General features: G+C 37.1%; 1 protein-coding gene across 1 annotated transcript in view; it reads left to right on the top strand.

Moving 5' to 3' along the window:
* The window catches only part of LOC150090021 (protein fantom-like), a 234,503-nt gene extending 220,610 nt beyond the window's left edge, over nucleotides 1–13,893 (top strand). The window contains exons 26-30 of the mRNA XM_090390151.1: nucleotides 2,914–3,039; nucleotides 4,345–4,446; nucleotides 4,791–4,997; nucleotides 12,786–12,951; nucleotides 13,712–13,893. Of these exons, the coding sequence (XP_090246277.1) occupies nucleotides 2,914–3,039; nucleotides 4,345–4,446; nucleotides 4,791–4,997; nucleotides 12,786–12,951; nucleotides 13,712–13,893 (783 nt within the window). The remainder of the gene's footprint in view (nucleotides 1–2,913; nucleotides 3,040–4,344; nucleotides 4,447–4,790; nucleotides 4,998–12,785; nucleotides 12,952–13,711) is intronic.
* Nucleotides 13,894–21,674: the final 7,781 nt, after the last annotated feature.

Raw genomic sequence — 21,674 nt, 5'->3', positions numbered from 1 at the left:
TGGAAATACTGGATAGACGAAGCTGCAAAGAAAAGAATGCAAATAGGAATGCTTGGTGTCATTGGAAACTGAAACCTGTCCATGGGCAGAGAACTTGAAGAAATATCGCTAGATAATGGTTATTAATGATTGGTAAATGGTTATTAATGATTGTAGAATATGTAAACTTTGCAAAAAAATGCAACAGGCAACACCCAGAAAATCACAAAATATCTTTGAAAAATTCCTGAGATGTATTTTTATAGGAATGCTTCCACCTGCTTCAGTAGAAGTTTATGAGTAAAACAAAGAAAAAAAAGATGAAATCTCATGCCGTAGAGATATAGTAGGTATAGCACCTGTGCTGAGAGGCACACTGTTGATTATAGAGAGAGAGAGAGAGAGAGAGAGAGAGAGAGAAATGAAGACACATATGGACTGGTATGGGAACCAATTTGGGTCATATGCTAGGTATGTGTTCAGATTTCAGTATTCAGAACAGTTTTTTATTTTTGGCAAAAAATTTTTCCATATACAGGGTGTCTCAAAAATATTGGTACAAACGTTTAGGGGAGGTAGGTAACATCTAAAGGAATGTGAATCGCATAGGAACCCATAACCGGAAATGTCACCATAAGTCGGTAGACGGCACTGTTCATCAGTTCACGAGAGGGAAAATTTCTGGTTTACTCATTCAAGCATTAGTCGCCGCATGAAGAGCATGCATCAGTATACGAACTGTGAGCTGACAGACATGCACCTAGTGTATGGATTAGCAGAGGGCAATGGGTGAGCCGTTCAACGAATTTATGGAGAACGCTTCCCAGACAGACATGTACCGGACCATGGTTTGTTTGCACGTATGCATCAAAATTTGTGCGATTATGGGTCATTTAGAGGTAACAGGAGTAGTGTGGGCAGACCACATTCGACGCAAACTCCCGCCATGGAAGAAAGTGTGTTGAATGCCATCCAGAATAATCTTACTACCGGCACACGTGCCGTTGCCTCTGCCTTAGGAGTGTCTCGTTGCAGTGTACAGCGTGTCTGGCACAACGATTCCTTACACCCCTTTCATCTCCAAAGGGTTCAGTTACTGCTCCCCCAAGATCATCCTGCACTTGTGGCTTTTGCACAGTGGTTTCTCCAAGAAAGTGTTCAAGGCTTGAATTTTCCAGCCTATGTTTTGTTCCCGGATGAGGCTTATTTCACTCGGGAAGGCTTATTCAATCAGCACAATGCTCATGTGTGGGCTCACGACAACCTACACGGTGTGCGCCCCCATGCGGCACAATATCACTTCACAATAAATGTGTGGGTAGGTATGGTCGGTGACTGCGTAGTCAGCCCATACCTGTTACCATCCCGCATGAACTCCGCTAAATATCGGATCTTTCTTGAACAAGTTCTACCAGGGTTACTTGACGATGTTCCAACAAATGTGAGATGCAACATTTGGTTTCAACATGACAGGGCACCTTCCTATTATGGAAGGTGTGTTCGTGACCATTTGAACAGGCGTTTTGGGCGTCGATGGATTGGTGGACCCGTTGCCTGGCTCCACGCTCACCTGATTTATCGAGCCTTGATTTCTTTCTGTGGGGGGGCCCCTCAAATCTATCGTGTATGAATCGCCTGTGGAGATGGAAATGGATCTCAGGGTGAGACTCGTCTGCGCTGCTGCTATTGTCAAAAAACTCTAGGTGTGTTCGACTGTGTCCGCCAATCCATGCTGCGTCGGTGTCACGTATGCATCGTGTCTCATGGTGGAACCTTCGAGCATCTGTTGGAATGTCATGAAATGCATCCATCTCGTTCTCCATTGTTAATATTATGTCAAATAAATGTTTGCCACTAATTACTGTCTTGTGCCATTTCTGCTACTACTTTCCCGTGACATTTCCGGTTATGGGTTCCTATGCGATTCACATTCCTTTAGATGTTACCTACCTCCCCTAAATGTTTTTACCAATATTTTTGAGACACCCTGTAGACTCAGTGTTGGTACCTGTGTTATTGTTGTTGTTAATGGTTATAATTGGAAGTAATGAAGAAGAGTGCTTTGAAGAAGAGTTTCCCACATCCAGTGCATAAGGGTCCAATCAGATTCGCTTTTTTCTTCCTTGTATTCACATATGTGAAAAATTCCTTGTCCTCATTCTCTGCTCCCTTGGCCAGTGGTTTTTCATATGCAGTCTTTGCCTCTCTAACTTTATCTGTACTACTGTTACAAATCAACTTGTATCTGTTGCAGGCTTCAGTACTATTCATTGCTCTGTAACTATCCCATGCTATCTTTTTCTGCTCTATTTGACTGGCCAGCTCTGCGTTCATCCATTTTGAAATCCTCCTGCAATATTTTCTTAATGGTATGTTGCATTCATGGCTTCTGTGATTTTTGCTTTAAAGATATTCCATAATTCAAGTGTATTCACCCTCACTTTGCAATCTGCCTAATTAATAGCTGTCAAAGTCCCTTCTTCTGAAATTAAAACCCATGCTTTTACCTTTAACTACTGCAACATCTTTCTTCATCTTCCAACTGACGACTGCACGATCGCTACCTGCCAATGGTTCTTGTATTTTGAGCCCTGTGATATCGTCTAATTTGTGAATAATGACGAGGTCAAGAATATTCTCATCCCTAATATTATTGCTGACATGCTGGTACAAATAATAATCATCTAGGGTATTTAGAAATTTTTTTCCTAAATTGTGGTACCAGACTTATGTAAGTCTGGTACCACATGCTGTTATCATTACTGTAGTCTTAAAATCTTCTGACCATTCCTCTTGCTCATATATTAACCCACATAATTCCCATAATTCCCAATGTTAATTCCCATTTGGGAATAACCAGTTACATATCAGAATAAGCATGGTAACTGTACATTTTCCTAAAGTTGTTATATTTATTTTCATTATTTTTTACAGAATCTTGAGATCTATGTTTTTGATGATACTGATCCTGAACAAACCAGTTATCTTGGAAAGACTGAAGTACCTCTCCTTCCTTTAGCACAGAATAAAACAGTAAAAGGAGTATTTCAGTTATTCCAGGTAATGTTTTGAAACTTAACACAAAGTTATTTATTTTCTTTCACTAATCAGGAAAGGAAACAATTATTTTAAGATGCAGTGGTGTATTAAATTGTAAAAATCCTGATAATATCTCTCTCTCTCATTCCAATATTTAGTAATACAGTAAGACCCTGTATCCACTGGGAATACGTTCCAAGGCCTACCATGGATGGCTGAAACCGCGGATATAAGCAAACACCTGCTGACCCCATATATAACGTGATTTTCTTGTACATACATATGTATAATAAAGTTTAATTGATGAATTAAACACACAGTAAGACATTACCAATATTAAATACGGCAATAATAAAGTACAGCAGACTTGATTTACTGGGAAGTGGATTAACCAGGACACTTCAAGGCTCCAAATTAAAAAAAAAAAAAAAAAAAAAAACAGAAATCATTAAATTGAAGTGATAACTAGATTAGGTATAAACAGTCGTAAATAAGCGACAAGAAGTGCCGTTATAAGTCGTCATTGGGAGATTAATGTACCGATTATCTTGCAACCCCCCACTGTCTACACACCTATCGCTCAAAACAAAAAAAAAAGAGAGACCAAATGTTTAGTTTGATTTAGTGTGTCGCGTCGATTGTTGTGTTCCGTCGCACCACAAAAGGACAAATTTTGTTTCGTTATTATGCGAGGGATGTTGGATTTTTTTTTTTTTTTTAGAAATTGGGAAAATGATGGGCAAACACAAGAGTTGTGCTTTCAAATTAAACAAAAACTTGAAATTATTCAAAAGTTTGAAAATGGTCCATCTGTTCAATCTCTAAAGAACCATTATAATGTTGGTGACCAAACCATACGCGACATTGCAAAAAATAAAGGGAAGCTATTCGATTTAAAATCGACCTTGTAAAAAATAAAAGGAAGCATCGTATTGGACATGTGAGTAGTACATGTTAAGTTTTTCCGTTTTTTTCCGTGGTTTACCACAGGTAACTGAATCAGTGGATACGGGGGCAACTGTATTTTTTATTACATTTTTGCAAGTTGCTTAAAAATATGATCCAAAAAAAAAAAACTGCTTGCTTGCTTTTGGTAAAATCTGTTATGAAAAACTATTCCTGCTGAAGGATTTTATAAAAAAATATTTTTTCTTCTTATTATTATAATGTAAAATAAGTAGGTAATGATTTTCAGCCTAAAATTGTTAACATTATTATAATCAGTAAATGGGGCATACGATATATGTGCATTCCAGGTTATAATTCATATTTAGACTATTAGTAACATTAACATTCATTAATCTCATAATTTACTTTTTTTCATAGGCAAATGGAAAACCTCAAGGTGCAGTTGAAGTATCACTATACTGGCAATATTCATACCTTCCACCAGTTTCATCTGTAAATATACCTAAATGTCCAGACAAGGTTAGGAAATTTATGTACTAGAAAAATAAACAAACAAACAAAAAAAAAATGCTTCATAACATTTCACGATGGAGTTAAATAATTTATGCTTGCCATAAATATGAGAAATCCATTCAAAAAATAGTTATATAAACGAGCTATATATTATCTCCTAAAAGTATTTAATGATAATGAATGAAAATTCTTAAGATGTGCTTTTTTTTATGAAAAATCATGAATGAATTGGGTAATAAGCTTTTTTATTAATTTTTCTCTTTCTGATGAGTTTTGTTTATTATCTCTGAAATGTATATGAATAAGTTAGTTATTTGATTACAAAAGGATCTTACTTTCATTTATATCAGGATTCCGAACAGCAGCCTGTCACTGAAGTAAATGTCAGTACACAAAATTCAACTGTTGATGTCATAAGTGATGATACCATACCAGTGGTTCCTCCCCTTCCAAAACCTCGCTCAAAGAATTTGCCTACTTCTGTTCCTATAGCTACTTCCACACCCATGAAGCCACCAAGAAAAGGCCTTGAAGTAATGTCAATTCTGGAATCAGAGGTATAGTTCATTTTTTGGAATGTTCTAATATAAAAAATATTTTATTTTAACAAAAAGGCACTTAATATCTCTACAAAGATACAATTATAAAAACTATATTTAGTACTTGTACTTGCAAATCTGATACCTCTATGCCCTCGTGGGTAGTACAGTTGGCAGAATTGCCACCCCCCCACACTGGGTGAAAAAGACCTGAGTTCGACTTCTGTCGATGATGATGAATTTTTAAGGCCCATATATACCTTATGGGCCATAAGATGTAGGTAATTTTAGACAACACCTCCCAGAAAAAAAAAAGTGCATCTTATGGTTCAGAAAACACAGTTCTTTATAAATATTTATAATAATCATTTACCTCAAAGATAAAAAGTGAAAAGAAAGGAGACATATGTAGTGTAATTACACAATAATTATTTATAATTTGTATTTTGAAACTACAGTATGTAGATAAATCCCACAGAAACACTTCATATTTAGGTTTTGTCACTAGCTATTGTTCAGTGAAATAAAGACACTAGCCTTCTCTGGTTGCTTTGAAATATCTCAACTGATATGAAATAAATTGATCATGCTATTGCATGTGATATTTATTGATTGTGAAATTAAAGCATTATTACAAATATAGAAATATTAAGTATAATTATTGTTTAATGTAACTTGACTGAATTTTGTGCTTCCATAACAGTATTGTTATGGAAGCTATGGTCATATTTTTTGTGTATGTGAAGGTTATATTTGTTATGCATTATTTATTTCAAATACAAACAGTAAAGTCGGGCGACAGAAGTATGAAGTATTACTTTTAAATGTTTAGGGACATGTATGGTGTAGTCAGAAAGTTCCAAGAATGACGTCATAGTAAGTTAAAATTGAACATACAGTCAGTCCTCGTATAACACGTGTTTACACGACACGAATTCGATCATACACGATTTATAAATAGGGGAACGATATCTTATATAACACGAACTGAATTCGCTTATGCACGATTCGCCTTTGTGTTTACAAGAAATGGCAGTCGAACGCAGAATTACCCCAACCGAACGCAACACGATAGGAATGAAGACAAGATTCTGAAAATGTATTTATGTTTTTTATATCAGTGAAGGGGAAACACATTTCACCATAATAACGTAAAAACCAACACAATTCCAGCTATCGGTATAATTGCAAATGCAATTAGATCAAGTTTACTACCAATTTATAACAGATTCCACTAGCAGAAAGGCAACCGGATTTTTATTGTTTTATGGTAGTAACCCCCTAGAAATGTGAGGTGTTAATAGTGTATCTCTGCCTTTTCGGTGTTGTTTATTCAGTTGCTACACGCGCGCAGCTTTGTTTATGTGTATCAGACATGCCTCCTCATTTTGTAATTGTGCTTTATTCCCTAAAAATGAGTAAAATATTTAAAAGGTGTGAAAAGGAAGCGTCCTGGTGAAGACACTGCAGATTCAGAGAGAAAAAGAAAAGCAATATCGATAAACAGAGGCGGACTGGGTCAAAAATTCTTACCCGGTATAATTTATAGTGCCCTCATACTATGGTTTATGGCCAAAATCACAGTGGCCTCCGGCCCACCGGGGTTTCCCCGGTAAGGCTTATGGCCAGTCCGCCTCTGCGGATAAAGAAAAAATATGAAATTGTGCAACGCTTTGAGCGAAATGAAAGACCATGTGATATTGCACGTGCTACAGACTTAAATGAGGCAACGCCGAGAATTACAAAGAATGCAGAGAAAATAAAAACAACTTTCATAGCAGGAACAACTCAAAGTGTAATTAAAATCCATTAGATTAAGAAACAAAGAATTGGAAGAGATGAAACAGCTGTCATCTGTTTGGATAGAAAATCAAACAAAAAACAGGTTTTCTTCTGATAGAAGTAAAAGCATTAGCAATATTTTATTACGTAATAGTCGTAATAAAATACTTACATATTTTATTACAACTATTTATTGTGTTTGGTAATGTTTTAGTTACAAATGTGTGTTCAATCTTGGGTGGTCGGCACCTAACCCTATTTTTCCCATAGGACCTGTTGTTTATATTGCACGATTTTGTATTGCACGAGGGTTTCTAGGAATACAACTATTGTGCTATACGAGGACTGACTGTACCAATGTTTTTTTTTAATCTACAAAGCAGTTCCTGTATTCAGCTCTACATGAAGCCATTCTTTTCTACCACAATTGGAAGAATTTCTGATATTTATTTACTGATATCAGTTTTAGTGGTTTTAGTTGATATCAATATAGACTAGTGGGCTTCTTTCAAAGACCTAAAATGTGTTCCCTTTCAGAAAAGTTTTGATACTTGGGAATAGAAAGAAATCAGGGAAACCAAATTGGGAGATGCACCATCTCATGCTGGTAGTACAGTAAACACTACTGTCAGATGATGCATTGCTTTGATGGAACACCCACTTGTCCACCTTCAGTTTGAGCCTTTTTTTCTTACTTTTCCAACACTTTTCCTCAAACACTTCAGAACGTGAAGGTAAAATGTCTGTGATTAATGCTTCTGTGAATTCTGATAGTCACAGACATTTTTATAGAAACTTCAGATTTCTATGTCAAAGTAGTAATAGTAGTAGTAGACACATCGTTGGATGTTTCTGCGTCATCAAGCTTGACATGCTTATCATTATGAAAGGAATTCTGATTGAACAGTATCTTTTTATCAAAGAAAATAGTGAGCATAGTGTTGAATTTTGATTTTCTCCCCCATGTGGTTGAGATTTGATTTTCTCATCCTTGACGTTGTCACAGGTAGCAAGCTATACTTGCTACCTATGAGTCTAAAACGCTGATGGAACTGATATTCAGGTAACACTCAAGTCAAGTGGACCCAATTTCGGCGAAGTCCGGACGGTCTGTGACAGCCAAATCCTCTGCTTGCACCTTCACGATGGTGGGACTGTTAGTAATCCTGGGTATAACCTCCATGCACAAGTACATGGTCGGTGACCATCCAGGTGTGAACCAACGTAAGCAGGGGTCTAGGTGTGGCGCTCACACCACATGGAGGAACGCCGCCCCTCTATGTTACCAGGCAGTACTAGGTGGTAGATGACTCTCATCAACCGGTGCAATACCACTACTTTGCTTATTGGAGGCTAGAAGTGGTGGAACCTATGTTTAGTCTCTAGAGCTAAGTTCCGGTCAGCCCTTCCCCATCTCTTCCATCATGCAGTATGATTGATGACTTTTGAGGTTATGACGAACATTGTGGTGAGATCCAATATTCCTTACATTTCGAGGGTACAGCTCTAAAACGGTGTTCGCAGGCCGGCCGCTAGTTAGTACACCAGACCGAACCTGTTGGTAACTCTCTAGGGGGCTTCCGGATCAGCTAGTGTTACTAGCTACCTCTTGCTACATCATCTTGCTACCTCTACTCTGCCAGATAGTGACTGGAGGAAGTCCGAGTAGTGTGTATGCGGGGAGCATTGTCGAGGCCACGTTATGTCAAGGATCTGGGTATATTCTTACCATGTGTATACCATATCCAAAAATTTCATTACTTCATACAGCATATCCCACCCACTTTTTCTTACTATTGAATACACCATGAATTGTCAAACTAATAGAGCAAGCTTATCTGCGAAAAGATCTAAACCTCCCAAGCACTTCCAAATTCATTTCACAAATATACGTGGTCTCAATTCTAATCTCAACGATGTCCATTTCCACTTGCAGTCTGCCAAACCCCATGTACTTTTTCTGACAGTGTCTCAGTTATCGGTTGATTTAACTACTGCTCATCTCAGATGCCCGATTATTTGCTGTATGATTCTTTTCGCCTCAAAGGTGGTACTTGTGCATATGTCCATTCTGATATTCCCTGTCAGAGACTTGGTAATTTGGAATCTCCTCTTTTCGATCTTCTATGGCTTAAAATCTCTCTCCCTCATTGTGTCAAATTCATCTGTTGTCTTTACTGTTCTCCCAACTCCACTAATCACTTGGAGCTCTTTGACTTCCTCTCTTTGCAACTTGACTTTCTCCAGTCCAACTTTCCTAACAGTGAGGTAATTTTCCTTGGTGATTTTAATGTTCACAACTCCAGCTGGCTTCCGTTTTCTAGTCACACCGACCCAGCTGGTCGAGATGCTGAGGCTTTTGCAATTACTAATGATCTTGCACAGATTGTTCATTTACCTACAAGAATACCGGACAATCCTAATCATACAGCCAATACGCTTGATCTTTTTCCTCACAAACAACCCTTCTAAGTACACGGTCGAAATGAGAGGTCCTTTAGGCACTTCAGATCACAACGTGGTGATTGTCTCTTCTCCAATGGAACCTTTATCTCATGGCTATTCTGGTCTTGGCGCATTATAGCCCAAGTTGCTTATGCGCCGATAAAACCCAAATCAAATCAAATCAAATCAAAATCATGGCTATTCCCAACCTCGTGTTGTTTGGCATTACAAGAATGCAAAATGGGATGACCTGCGAGACTTCTTTTCTTCTTTTCCTTGGTCGGATTACTGTTTCAAAAGTTCTGATGTCAACGTTTGCTCAGATCGTGTCAGTGAAATTATTTTTGCAGGAATGGAATCCTTTATCCCACACTCCACTTTAAAATCTCGTCCTTTATCTAAACCTTGGTTTTCCAATAAATGTGCTAAGGCTGTTCAAGAGAAGAATGTTACATATCGTAATTGACTTGTTTCTAATTCTTCAGTTTAATTTTCTGCCTACACAAAAGCTCGCAACAATTGTAAAGCAGTTATTAACCAGTCCAAACTAGAGTTTGAACAGGCTAAGAGTAGAAAACTTGCTTCTTGCCCTAATGGTAGCCGAGCATTCTGGTCTCTTGCCAAAGCTATTGGCCGCAACTTTTGCCCATCTCTGCTCCCACCTCTGTCGAAACCAGATGGTTCTGTTGTCACTTCAGCCAAGGATAAAGCTGACCTGCTAGCTTCCCATTTTTTTTTCAACTCATGCATTAACGGTCTTGGTAAAACACCTCCCACTATTCCCAACACACTCCATTCAATGCCTTCTGTGGTCTTCCGTCAAAAGGATGTCAGTAGGATTTTGACGAATTTTGATGCTCAGAAAGCTCCAGATCCCGATGGTATTTCTGCACTTGTTCTCAAAACCTGTGCTCCTGAACTTACTCCTATTCTTTGCCGCCTTTTTTCACTTTCTTATTCCAAAAGTGTTTTTCCTTCTGCTTGGAAATTTGCTCATATCCAGCCAGTTCCTAAAAAGGGTGACAAATCCCTCCCATCCAATTATCGTCCCATTGCAATTACTTCTACTCTTTCTAAAGTAATGGAGAAATCAATTAACCGTCAAATTTTAAACTACCTAGAAACCTTCCGTCTGATCAATGATCGCCAGTATGGATTCCGTCAGTGTCGATCCACTGGTGATATTCTGTCTTACGCTACCCATTTATGGACTAATTCAATGGAAAAGTTCGGTGAAACACAAGTAGTTGCTCTTGACATCTCAAAGGCTTTCGATCGTGTTTGGCATAAAGGTCTTCTAAACAAGCTTCCATCTTATGGTTTGCCAACTGTTTTTAGTAATTGGTTATCCAGTTTTCTCTCTGATCGCTCACTGAGGGTGATGATAGATGGCTCTCTGTCTTTTAACTTCTCCACTAATGCCAGTGTCCCCCAATGTTCAGTTCTTTCCCCCACTCTTTTCCTCTTGTATATTAATGACCATCTTCCATTGACTGGAAATCCTATCCATAGTTTTGCCGATGATAGCACATTGCATTCCACTTTCCATTTTGGGAAACCTTGTCCTGCTCAATCAGCTTCAACTTCTCAAAAATCTGCTACCAATTCCTTAAATGCCGATCTTCAGGTAATTCTCCAGTGGGGCAAAGACAACTTAGTTGATTTCGACCCTTCTAAAACTCAGTCTTGTCTTATATCTCGTAAAAAGGATTCTTCTCCTCCTATGCTTATCTTAGCCTCCGTAGCCGAGTGGTCAGGAGCGGGAGTGCAGTAGCACACGCTCTTTGAGTAGACCGGGGTTCAAGCCCCTGACTGCTGAATACGGTCGATCTGCCAACCCGCACTGGACCAGCGTGGCAGATTATGGTCCACTTCCCTCAGCATGAATTGTTGAGGAGGCTTCCATCCTGCAGTGGGTTGATAATGGCTGCACTTTTATGCTTATCTTTAGTGACACTCCGATTTTTAGGCAAAATGATATATCTCTTTTGGGTATTACCCTGACTTCTAATCTCTCTTGGCACAAGCACATTACAAATATTGCTTCTTCTGCATCTAAAAAACTTGGTTTTCTCTTTCGCTCTTGGCGTTACTTTTCTTCCAAACAGCTGCTCACTCTGTATAAATCGCAAATCCGCCCTGCCATTAAATATTGTTCCCACATCTGAGGTGGTGCCCCAAAACCTCTCTCAGGCTTCTTGATTTCATTCAGAAGAGGGCAGTTAGGTTAATTAATGATTCATCTCTAACTGAGTCTGTCCACTCGCTGTCTCATAGATGTACTGTTTCTGCTGCATGCCTCTTCTACAGATACTTCCATGGGCACTGTTCTTCTGAATTAGCTTCTATAATTCCTGCTCTCTCTTTCAAAACAGTCCGAACACGTGCCGCCACCAGCCAACTGCCGTTTTCTGGAACAACCTTCCTTCATATGTATTTCCTGAAAATTACAGTCTACAGAAGTTTAAGTCCAATGTCAACAAATATCTTCTTTCGTCTTCTCAACCTCCAACCCAAGCATGATACTAAGTACTATAGGTTCTAACACCTCTCGTGTTTGGGGTTTACATAAAAAAAATAAATAAAAAAAAATGTTTTTAGTCTTGGAGAAGCCAATGTATTTCATTGCTTGCTCTCTGCCTTACTTGGGATCATATAAAAATTTCTCTGTTTCTTCTCCTGTGATGACATTATCCATGATATTTGGTTCTGTTTGAATTTTATTCAAAAGGTTAGTGCAAACTTGTTGATCCCTAATTTGTTGCTCACATTTGTCATTTGTCAATTTTTTGGCACCAGGTTTGGACAGATATTTTGTATTTCACAATTAATGATTAAAATTTGACAGATGCTCTCTTCATCAATCTTTGTTTTGCTATAATTTTGATAGTCACACACATTTTTATATAAACTTCAGATTTCTATGTCAAAGTAGTAGTGGTAGACACATCATTGGATGTTTCTGCATCATCAAGCTTGACATTCTAATAATTTTCATCCATGAAAATTATTAGCATGTATAGATAAAATCTGTGACATATATTTTCAAAAAATGCATGCAGATTTTCAAGTAGGGGCATTTTCAGTAATGAGCAGTGTATATTTTTATTATTAATTTGGAAAAAAGATTTCAGAACACTGTTTTATGCATTTTCGCATATGAACCAGATCTGTATTTTTATAATTTATAATTGAAAATGTTTTAGAATACAGATTTCTTAGTGTTGGCAGATATGCTTATGACATGCTGAAGATATACACAAAGAAATTCAACAAACGTATGCTACTGTAAATTTTAACATGCCCACTATTTTAAATCCTAATGGAGCTCTACGTTCCTCCATGAAGATCTTGTTAGAGAGCTTTGAAGTTTTTATTGATATGAAATGAAGGTTCAGTGTATGCTTAACATTATCTGATTGTTTCCCACATGTCTAGCTCTTTTAGTTTTCAAGAAAACTGCTTGTAACAATTTTTTGATTCTTTCTTTCTTTATAATAAGTGAGTGATTATAAGAATTTTCTTTTAATTTCCTTTTTTATTATGATTAAATATAAAATGAAAATGATAATTTTACAGAAATCTTCGACAAATAACAGACAATCACATGAATCACTATTGGATCAACAAAGTGCCAAGCAAAATGAAGAAACTCCCCCAAAGCCTCCAGTTAGAAAATCTCTTATTTTGGCTGCCTCTTCAAATCCAAGTACTTCATCACTTGCTCACAGTGGTAAAAAAAAGAGTAAGTTCTTTAATAGTTATAGTTGAAAGTGCAAATTTTCATTAACTAACTATAGTTAAATTTTAAAATTGAATGAATGAATGGAATCTAATATTTTTTCAGGGCAGAACCCTAAACAAACATAAAAGTTTTTAAGGATTCCATTTTAATTTGAATCTTCAAAATTGCCTATATTTTGGAAAGTTTTAATGTTAATTAGTGAGTTTAAGGATTATTCAATGAAAAGTAATGGAATCACTTTTAATTGACTAATCCATTTTGTTTCTTATAATCATCTTCATTATAATACAAGTCCTCATCTAATGGTTTGCATTCCTAATTATAAAGCATGCATATCTGATTCTTCATAATTTGTGACATTAGCTCACTTATAAGCACCAGATTCAATTATATAACACTTCATACACCGCAGTACTATAATATTATTGGAATATTTTATACTTAACTGATATTTTATTATTTTGGTCTGTTTATTTACATTTCAGTTTGCATTCATATCTTTGAACATTAATGCAGAGAGTTTAAAAGCAACAAGTCTGATAATTTTAATATAATTCCATTAATTTTTGTTCATATAATTTCTTTGTTTTATACCCCAAGTGAAAGCGTCACTGTTTGAGACCCACAATTAGAGGGTCTAGAGCATGAAAGCATATAAATAAATAAATTTCACTTGGTGTCTAAAATAAAGAAATTATATGAACAAGCTTATGAGACAGTATCACTCAGTGTTTTCATTGGAACACTTCTTTGTTTTCAGATAGCAAAAATGGTAGCTGTTTATCACCATCCCAGGAAATCAAAGCATCTCAGCAGGAGTCTTCCACAAAAAAAGTTGGTAATTTTCTAGTTGAAATATCAGTAGCCATACTTGAATCCTTCATGTTTTTGAACTTAATAATGATCTGTGTCCTTGAAGAATTACTTTTGTATGTTTTATAACATGCATAATTTGAAATTCAGTTATTTTGCAATTCAGCGATTATTTAATCGTCAACTATTTTCCCATTTATCCTTGTGTTGCAAGAACCATATCCTCTAAATACATTGGTAGCTCATTTTCCTGAAAATTTTGCTGATTTTCCTGAATTCTCATTTTCCTGAATTTCTGTAAATTGTAATACCCTATAACTCATGCTTACTGAAAATTATGTTCTACTACATCGGGTTTATTTTCTTGCACCCAAGAATGTGAATTCCATGTCAGTACCGCCACTGCTAAATTCAGCCTCATCCATAAACAGAATATGGCAGTCATACATGCTTGTAATCATTCGCAAAACTGTATGTGATTGGTATGATCTCCTGGTAAGAAGAGGCATTGCACTTGTTGGAAGTGATATCAATAAAACCTGTCATTATGCAAAATCCTCCATACCTTTGTCTATGCAATATCATTCATCGTGGAAGTTCTGTATACACTTGTACATGAGTTTTGCCACTCTTCAACCAGAATGTAATTTTTTCCAAGGCCATTGTTGCTCATGTTTTGCATTCGCTCACGGCAAGGAACCAGTCTCCTCCGAAGTACCATGTGCATTCTAAAACATTTTTTAATGTGGAATTCTCTGATCTGAATATTTTTTGCTGGTATTTTTCTACAAAAGTCATGATACTTCCATCGAAGAAGCTGCATACACCTTACATGTTGACATATTTTTCATTTGTAAATGTTTTTGACATTTTGAATAACTCTGCAACATGAGACAACTATGCTAATTGAGATATACAAACAGACCAGGGTTGCACATATTGCACATATTGAACAGGGTTGCACAGCAAGCTGGTATTGCTAGTGTAGCAATACCAGCTTGCTGTGCTGCATTAGTCCTTAACTTCATAATGATTTCAACACCAATATTGGGTTAAATGCTAGCACCACTACCAATTTAGTATGGTTATTAATGTCATTTCTGGATTTATTCTGATGGCTCTTGAGTGATACAAACCAAGGCTGTAAAATATTTTCTGATTGATTTATTCTAATGATTCTTGAGTGATACATACCAAGGCTGTAAAAATATAAGGAGTAGGGGTCAGAGAATGATCAATTTAATAAAATATTTCATTTTTTTGCATCAAAATCAACTCTTGAACTTTGTCCAGTACATTGCAGGACACCTTTTTTTGAGTGAAGGGAGTTTGTTAGAGAGGGAACATTAATTAACTAGTGTAGAAGTTTAATAGAAGTTCTAGAGGGATCACCTCACGCATAAGAATGATATTCTGGATTGAACTAATTTTTGATTTTTGCACTGTTAGCAGTTGTTTAGAAGAAAAGCAACGTCGAAAACAAAAAAGAAAGCCTAGTTCTTTTATGCAGAGAAAGCAATATTTCTGATATGCTTATTCCAATGAAGGTTAGAATTTATTATCATTTTCAGTAAAGATATGTGCTCTTATATAGAAAGTTGAGTGCTGCTGAAGATGAGCATAGAAAGGGCAAATTTTTTACCCCCAAGAAATAAGACATGACTGGATTGAAATTAACTAGATTTTCTTCTCCTCACCTGCAATCAGCATTTAAAAAACTGCTGGTGCATATCGGAGAAGCTGGATCTGTTTATACAGAGAAGGATTAGTTGAATTAGTATACCAATGGATATAATTTCCAGTCAGTGGGAGATGGTCATTATTATACAGGAGGAAAAGAATAAATAAAAGAACAGAGCCTTGGTGAATGCCAGAATTAGTTGAGAAATTATAAGACAGAGAACCTCTACATTAGAGAATCTTTACATTTGCTGGGTAATCTTAAAAGAAACCATACTCAGTTCAGAAGAAGAATGTAATATACAAAGGGTACTAGGAAAGTTTTGCAATACAGCTTTGTTTATTTAATTTTTTCAAAGTAATTTCCTCTACATTCAATACACCTCTCCATCCTCCGAAACCAATCTTTAAACCAGTTCTGCCAAGTTTCACCAGGGAGTAAAGCACACTCGTTGTCCCAAGCCCGTAGAAGGTCCTCATCACTGGAAAACCGCCTCCCCTTTTAGCTTCATTTTCACATGCGGGAACAGTGCAAAGTCGCAGGGAGCAAGGTCTGGACTGTAGGGAGGGTGCTCGAGAAGTTTCCGTCCTGTCGTGGTCAAATATTTGGTGCAGGCTTTGGCGCGGTGAGCTGCAGCATTATCGTGATGGAGGTACCAGGTGTCCATTCTTGACTTTGTCCGCAGGTTCTTCATAGATCCAATGACTTTAGGCAGGCATTGTTCAGTATACCACTTAGCTGTGACTGTCTTCTGCGTGTCCAAAACGACACGTTCCACAATTCCACTCGATTTGAAAAATACAGCTATCATTTTCTTCTTTACAGATCGGGATTTTCTGACAATTACGGGTGTGTCGTCATCATCAAAGACCCAAACTTTGTTTTGAGCCTTGGTCGGCAGATCGTAATAGTACAGCCAAGTCTCGTCACCTGTCACGATGTTGTTCACATACCGAGATTGTCCCTTATCAAACTTTTTTAACATCTCCCGGCACCAAGTCACACGTCGTGTCATCTGCTCTTCAGTCAGTTGATGCGGCACCCAGAGAGAACAAAGTTTCTTCACGTGCAAATGATCTTGCAGAATCGAACGAATTGCTGGTGCATTTAGGCCCAAAGTATCCTCTATCTGTTCGTAGGTCACTCGCCTGTTTTCGTCAAGCATTTTCCTCACAGCAGTAACGTTTTCCTCCGTAACTGACGTTCGTGGCCTTTCCGGCCTCTCAGAATCCTCCAGAGTGAAATTTCCCCTTTGGAATTCTCTATACCACCTGCATATCGTTGTACGATGTGGACAATCATCATCTAGTGCAAGAGTCATTTCTTCTAAACACTGGTCTATGGTTAAACCACGCACGAAATTATACCGCAAAACTGTCCTTATCTCATTTCGTGACCACGATGCCATCGCAAGCACTTTACACTCTCACTACTAATGAATAACTCAGCCCATCGACTTGGCGCGGCGGCTACTATGCACGTATGAACATGTCTCAACATGCAGCAACAAGCAGCTTCCTGTGATTCATTGTTGCGTCATATTGCAAAACTTTCCTAGTACCCTTTGTAGAAACTTACAGAAGGCATGTGTGCTAAATGTAATCAAAAATCTTTAAAATATCAAGAGTGAATTCTTGAGTTTCTCCAGACTTTTCCATGGATGATTACATAGGAAGATAACATCAGTTGGTTCATCACTGACAGAATCCATATTGTTGATCATTAATGAGATAGTGTTAAAAGTTGATAGTATAAAAGTGAAGGTTTCCAAATAGTATAAAAGTGAAGGTTTCCAAATGGTATAAAAGTTGTAATTTGATGGATTAGCTCCATCAGGATTTGGAGTAAACACAGTAAGACAATAATTGTATGGGAAGGATTTGTAACCCTTTTTAACATTGGCTCTCTATGAGGAAACTTCTACTAGTGGAAATTTCCCATAGAGAGCTTTTTCCACTAATGGTGTAAGAGAATGTAAATTGGCAACACAGAATTGGAATTAACTCTGAAATACACTTTTTAAGAACAAGGGAAGAAATGCCATCTCCCAACTTAGAGGTTGAATGCGACAGGTTCAAGTCCTGGCAGACAGAAGTTGCAGGGAGGAGACCAGAAGATTCAGTTATTAAGAATATATTAAGAATTTTAAAACAGTATTCTGACCAAGAAAAATTGGGTTATAAATTATGCAGATCACTAATATTTGTCACTATTCTAATTAAATTTGTATTAGAGTTGTGATAAATGAATGAGTTGTATAAGATTATTAGTAATATCCGAGGCCTCAGCCTTTTCTACTGGATGTGCCCATACAGGTAGAAAATTGAAGCCATTTGAATTAAAATTGCTAAGTAAAATTATTACACTAGTAGGAGAGTTAGATTGAGGAAAGTCAAGTTTCAGAGAAAATATAATCCAAGGGTTCTGGGTGAGTTGTCAAGTTGGTAGAGCACTAGAGACACCAAATGAATTTAATGAGATTTTAAACTACGCAAAGTAAATTATAAAGAGGAAATTTTAGATTAGGAACTCTGATAATCGATATGAGAGTGGATATAGGCACAAGTATCACCTTTGAAGTGGAGAGAATCATAATGTAATTGAGAGAGTAATTGTAAGCAAATGAGATGAGGTGTTTTTAAGGAAAGTGATAGTTGAAAAAAAAAAAGTGTATAGGATTTAGAAGGTGAAAAGATGCCATTGAGATTACAATTGAGATCAGGTAAAATGAATTAGGAAATTTTTTGGAACATTAGTTTTTTTGTTGATGAGTTTGTTTTGTTTTACTTGGTTAGTTACTTGTTTTATATCAAACCATTTGAAGCTATCTTTTGCTTGTTTTCAATACCACGTGATGTTTGCTTTTGCTATCCATTGTTTAGAGAAATTTGAATCTTCTGCTTTTTTCCATGGAGAATAAATGGCTCAAATTAAGAAGTTTACAGAAGCTGTTTTAATTAATTAGTTTTGGTTGTGACCCATCCTTCTGAAGGATGCCATTGAAAGAATGGCAAATTAAATTTAATAAAAATGAAATTAGATAAGATTTCACAAAAAAAAGCCTTTCTTAAAATAACTATTGTAATTATAAATTTGAAATATTATATTTGCAATGGAACAGTACTGTTGATGTCTACTCCAGATAAATGAAAAATACTCATACATTAACCATTCTATTTATGTTGAGTGCTGTATTTTTAAAATTTCATTTAAAAATTAATATGCTAGTTATGAATTACATCAAGAATAGTCAAACTAATAGAACAAACTTATCTGTGAAAAGATCTAAGCCTCCCCAACACTTCCTCTGTCATTTCATAAATATATGTGGTCTCAGTTCCAATCTCAATTATCAACTGATTTACCCACTGCTTCAAAGGTGGTACTTGTGCATTTGTCCACTCTGATAGTCTCTCTCTCTCTCTCAGAGACTTAGTAATTTGCAATTTTCCTCTTTTTGATCTTCTCTGGCTTAAAATCTCTCTACCCAATTCTGTAAAATTAATTTGTTGCCACTATCATTCTCCCAATTCCACTAATCACCCAGAACTCTTTGACTTCCTTTCTTTGAAACTAGACTTTCTTTGGTCCAACTTCTTTAACAGTAAGGTAATTTTACTTCATGATTTCATCATTCACAACTCTAGCTGGCTTCAGTTTTCTAGTCACATGGACCCAGCTGGTCATGATGCTGAGGCTTTTTGTAATTACTAATGACTTCACACAGATAGTTCATTTATCTACCAGAATACCATACAATCCTAACCACACAGCCAACACTCTTCTCACAAACAACCCTTGCAAGTACACAGTTGAAGTGAGTGGTCTTCTAGGCACCTCAGATCATAACTTGGTGATGGTCTCTTCTCTAATGGAGTATTTCTCTTGTGACCATTCTAAACATCTGTTTGGCAATACACGAATGTAAAATGAGATGATCTGTGAGATTTCTCTTCTTCTTTTCCTTGGATTACTGTTTTAAATTTCCTAAGGTCAGTGTTTGCTTAGATCGTGTCAGTGAAATTATTCTTGTAGGGATGAAATCTTTTATTCCACACTCCACTTTAAAATCCTGTCCTTTACCTAAACTTTGGTTTTCCAATAAATGCACTAAGGCTGTTCAAGATAAGAATGTGATGCATATCACAATTGGCTTGCATCCAAACTTCCAGGCTTGTTTTCTGCCCACAGTAAAGCTCACAACATTGTAAAGCAGTTACTAATCAGTCAAACTAGATTTCAAACAATATAAGGGTTGAACAGGCTAAGAGCTAGCATTAATAGAGGCATATGATGCAAGAAAGCAAGCTTATGCAGCATCAGCCAAAAAAAAAAAAAAAAAAACCACTTCCATTTCGCCCTTCTGTTTGTTCGAAGTACCTGTCCAGCTGAGCCTTAAATTTATTTAGGCTATCAACTTCCACAACAAGGGATGGAAGTCTGTTCCACCAACCAACTACCCGCTGGCTAAGGCAAATTTCTGCACATCTATCCTACATCTGTCTTTCCTCAATTTGAATTTATGCCCTCTCAGGTGATTATTCTGAGCAAGAGGAAGAATCCCATCGGCATTGAGCATACTCAAACCATTCAAGGCTTTATACACCTCTTTCAGATCACCTCGCATGTGCCTACTCTCCAGGCATTTCAATTTGCAGAACTTAAGCCTTTCTTGGTAAGAGCACCCCTTTGTGGGTGAAACAAAGGAAGGAAGGGCAACAGAATTCACCAATTTTGTTGCCCTTCTTTGTACTCGTTCTAGCAACACTACATCCTTTCTAAAATGAGACTTCCAGACCTTTATACAGTACTCTAGGTGTGGCCTGACCATTGCCTTATACAAGGAAATAATCACCTCCTTATCCCGGCTAGAAAAATTCCTATATATCATTGACAAGGCTCCATGACCTCTGCACTGCTCACCGAACTTCATATCTGACTGCACAATTACCCCCAGGTCTTTTTCACGTTCCACTTCCCTGAGTGTAGTACCACACAGTTGGTACATTTCTCTTGGGTTATTGCTACCCATATGCAATACTTTGCATTTGTCAATGTTAAACTTCAGTTACCACTTCTCAGCCTGTTTGCCCAACTTATCTAGATTCAGTTGGAGTAGCCTACTGTCATTATCAACCCTGCCAACCTTCGTATCGTCTGCAAACTTGGGCATTAAGCCTGATATACCTTCATCAATATCATTGATGAATACACAAAATAACAATGGGCCTAGCACCCGAACCCTGGGGAACTCCACTAATATTTGTCCATGAAGAGCAGTGTCCATTGATTACCACTCTCTGTTGTCTCCCACTCAACCATGCCTTTGAGTTCAAATGGTAGTTGAGCATTCTAGTCTCTTTCCAATGCTATTGGCCATAACTTTCGCCTATCCCTACTCCCACCACTGTTAACACACGATGTTTCAATTGCCACTTCAGCTAAAGATAAAGCCAACCTGCTGCCATCCAACTTTTTTTCTAACTCTTGTATTGATGATCTTGGTAAACTACCTCCTACCATTCCCAGTACACTCCATTCAGTGCCTCCTGTAGTCTTCCATCAAAAGGATCTCAGAATAATTTTGAACATTCTTAACACTAAAAAAGGTTCTGATAGTATTTCTACACTTGTTCTCAAAACCTGTGCTCCTGAGCTTACTCCTGCTCTGTGTCAGCTTTTTACACTTTCTTATTCCACTGGTGTTTTTCCTTCTGCTTGGAAATTTGCTCACATCCAGCCAGTTCCTAAAAATGGCAACAAATCCCTCCCATCTAATTATAATCCCATTGTACTTACTTCTACTCCATTTGTAAAATAATGGAGAAATCCATTAACTACCAACTCCTAAACTATCTTGAAACCTTCCATCTGATCAGTGATCGCTAGTGTGGATTCCATCAGTGTCAATCCACTGGTGATATACATACTGGTTTATGTTACCCATCTGTAGGCAAATTCAACAGAAAAGTTTCATGAAACTCAAGAAGTTGTTCTTGACACTTCAATGGCTTTTGATCATGTTTAGCATAAAGGTCTTCTAAATAAGCATCCATTTTATGGTTCGCAAACTTTTTTTTGTAATTGGGTATCCAGTTTTCTAACTTCTCCACTAATGCTGGTGTTCCCCAAGGTTCAGTTCTTTCTCCTGCTCGTTTCTGCTTGTACATTAATGACATATCCTTCAGTTGACCAGAAATCCTATCCTTCTAGTAATATGAAATTTACT

This window comes from Mastigoproctus giganteus, chromosome 2 (genome assembly GCF_048544385.1).
Source record: "Mastigoproctus giganteus isolate SK-2022 chromosome 2, ASM4854438v1, whole genome shotgun sequence".
Classification (NCBI taxonomy): Eukaryota; Metazoa; Arthropoda; class Arachnida; order Uropygi; family Thelyphonidae; genus Mastigoproctus; species Mastigoproctus giganteus.
The sequence above is the reverse complement of the archived record's forward strand: the minus strand, read 5'-3'. Positions and strand labels throughout refer to the sequence as shown.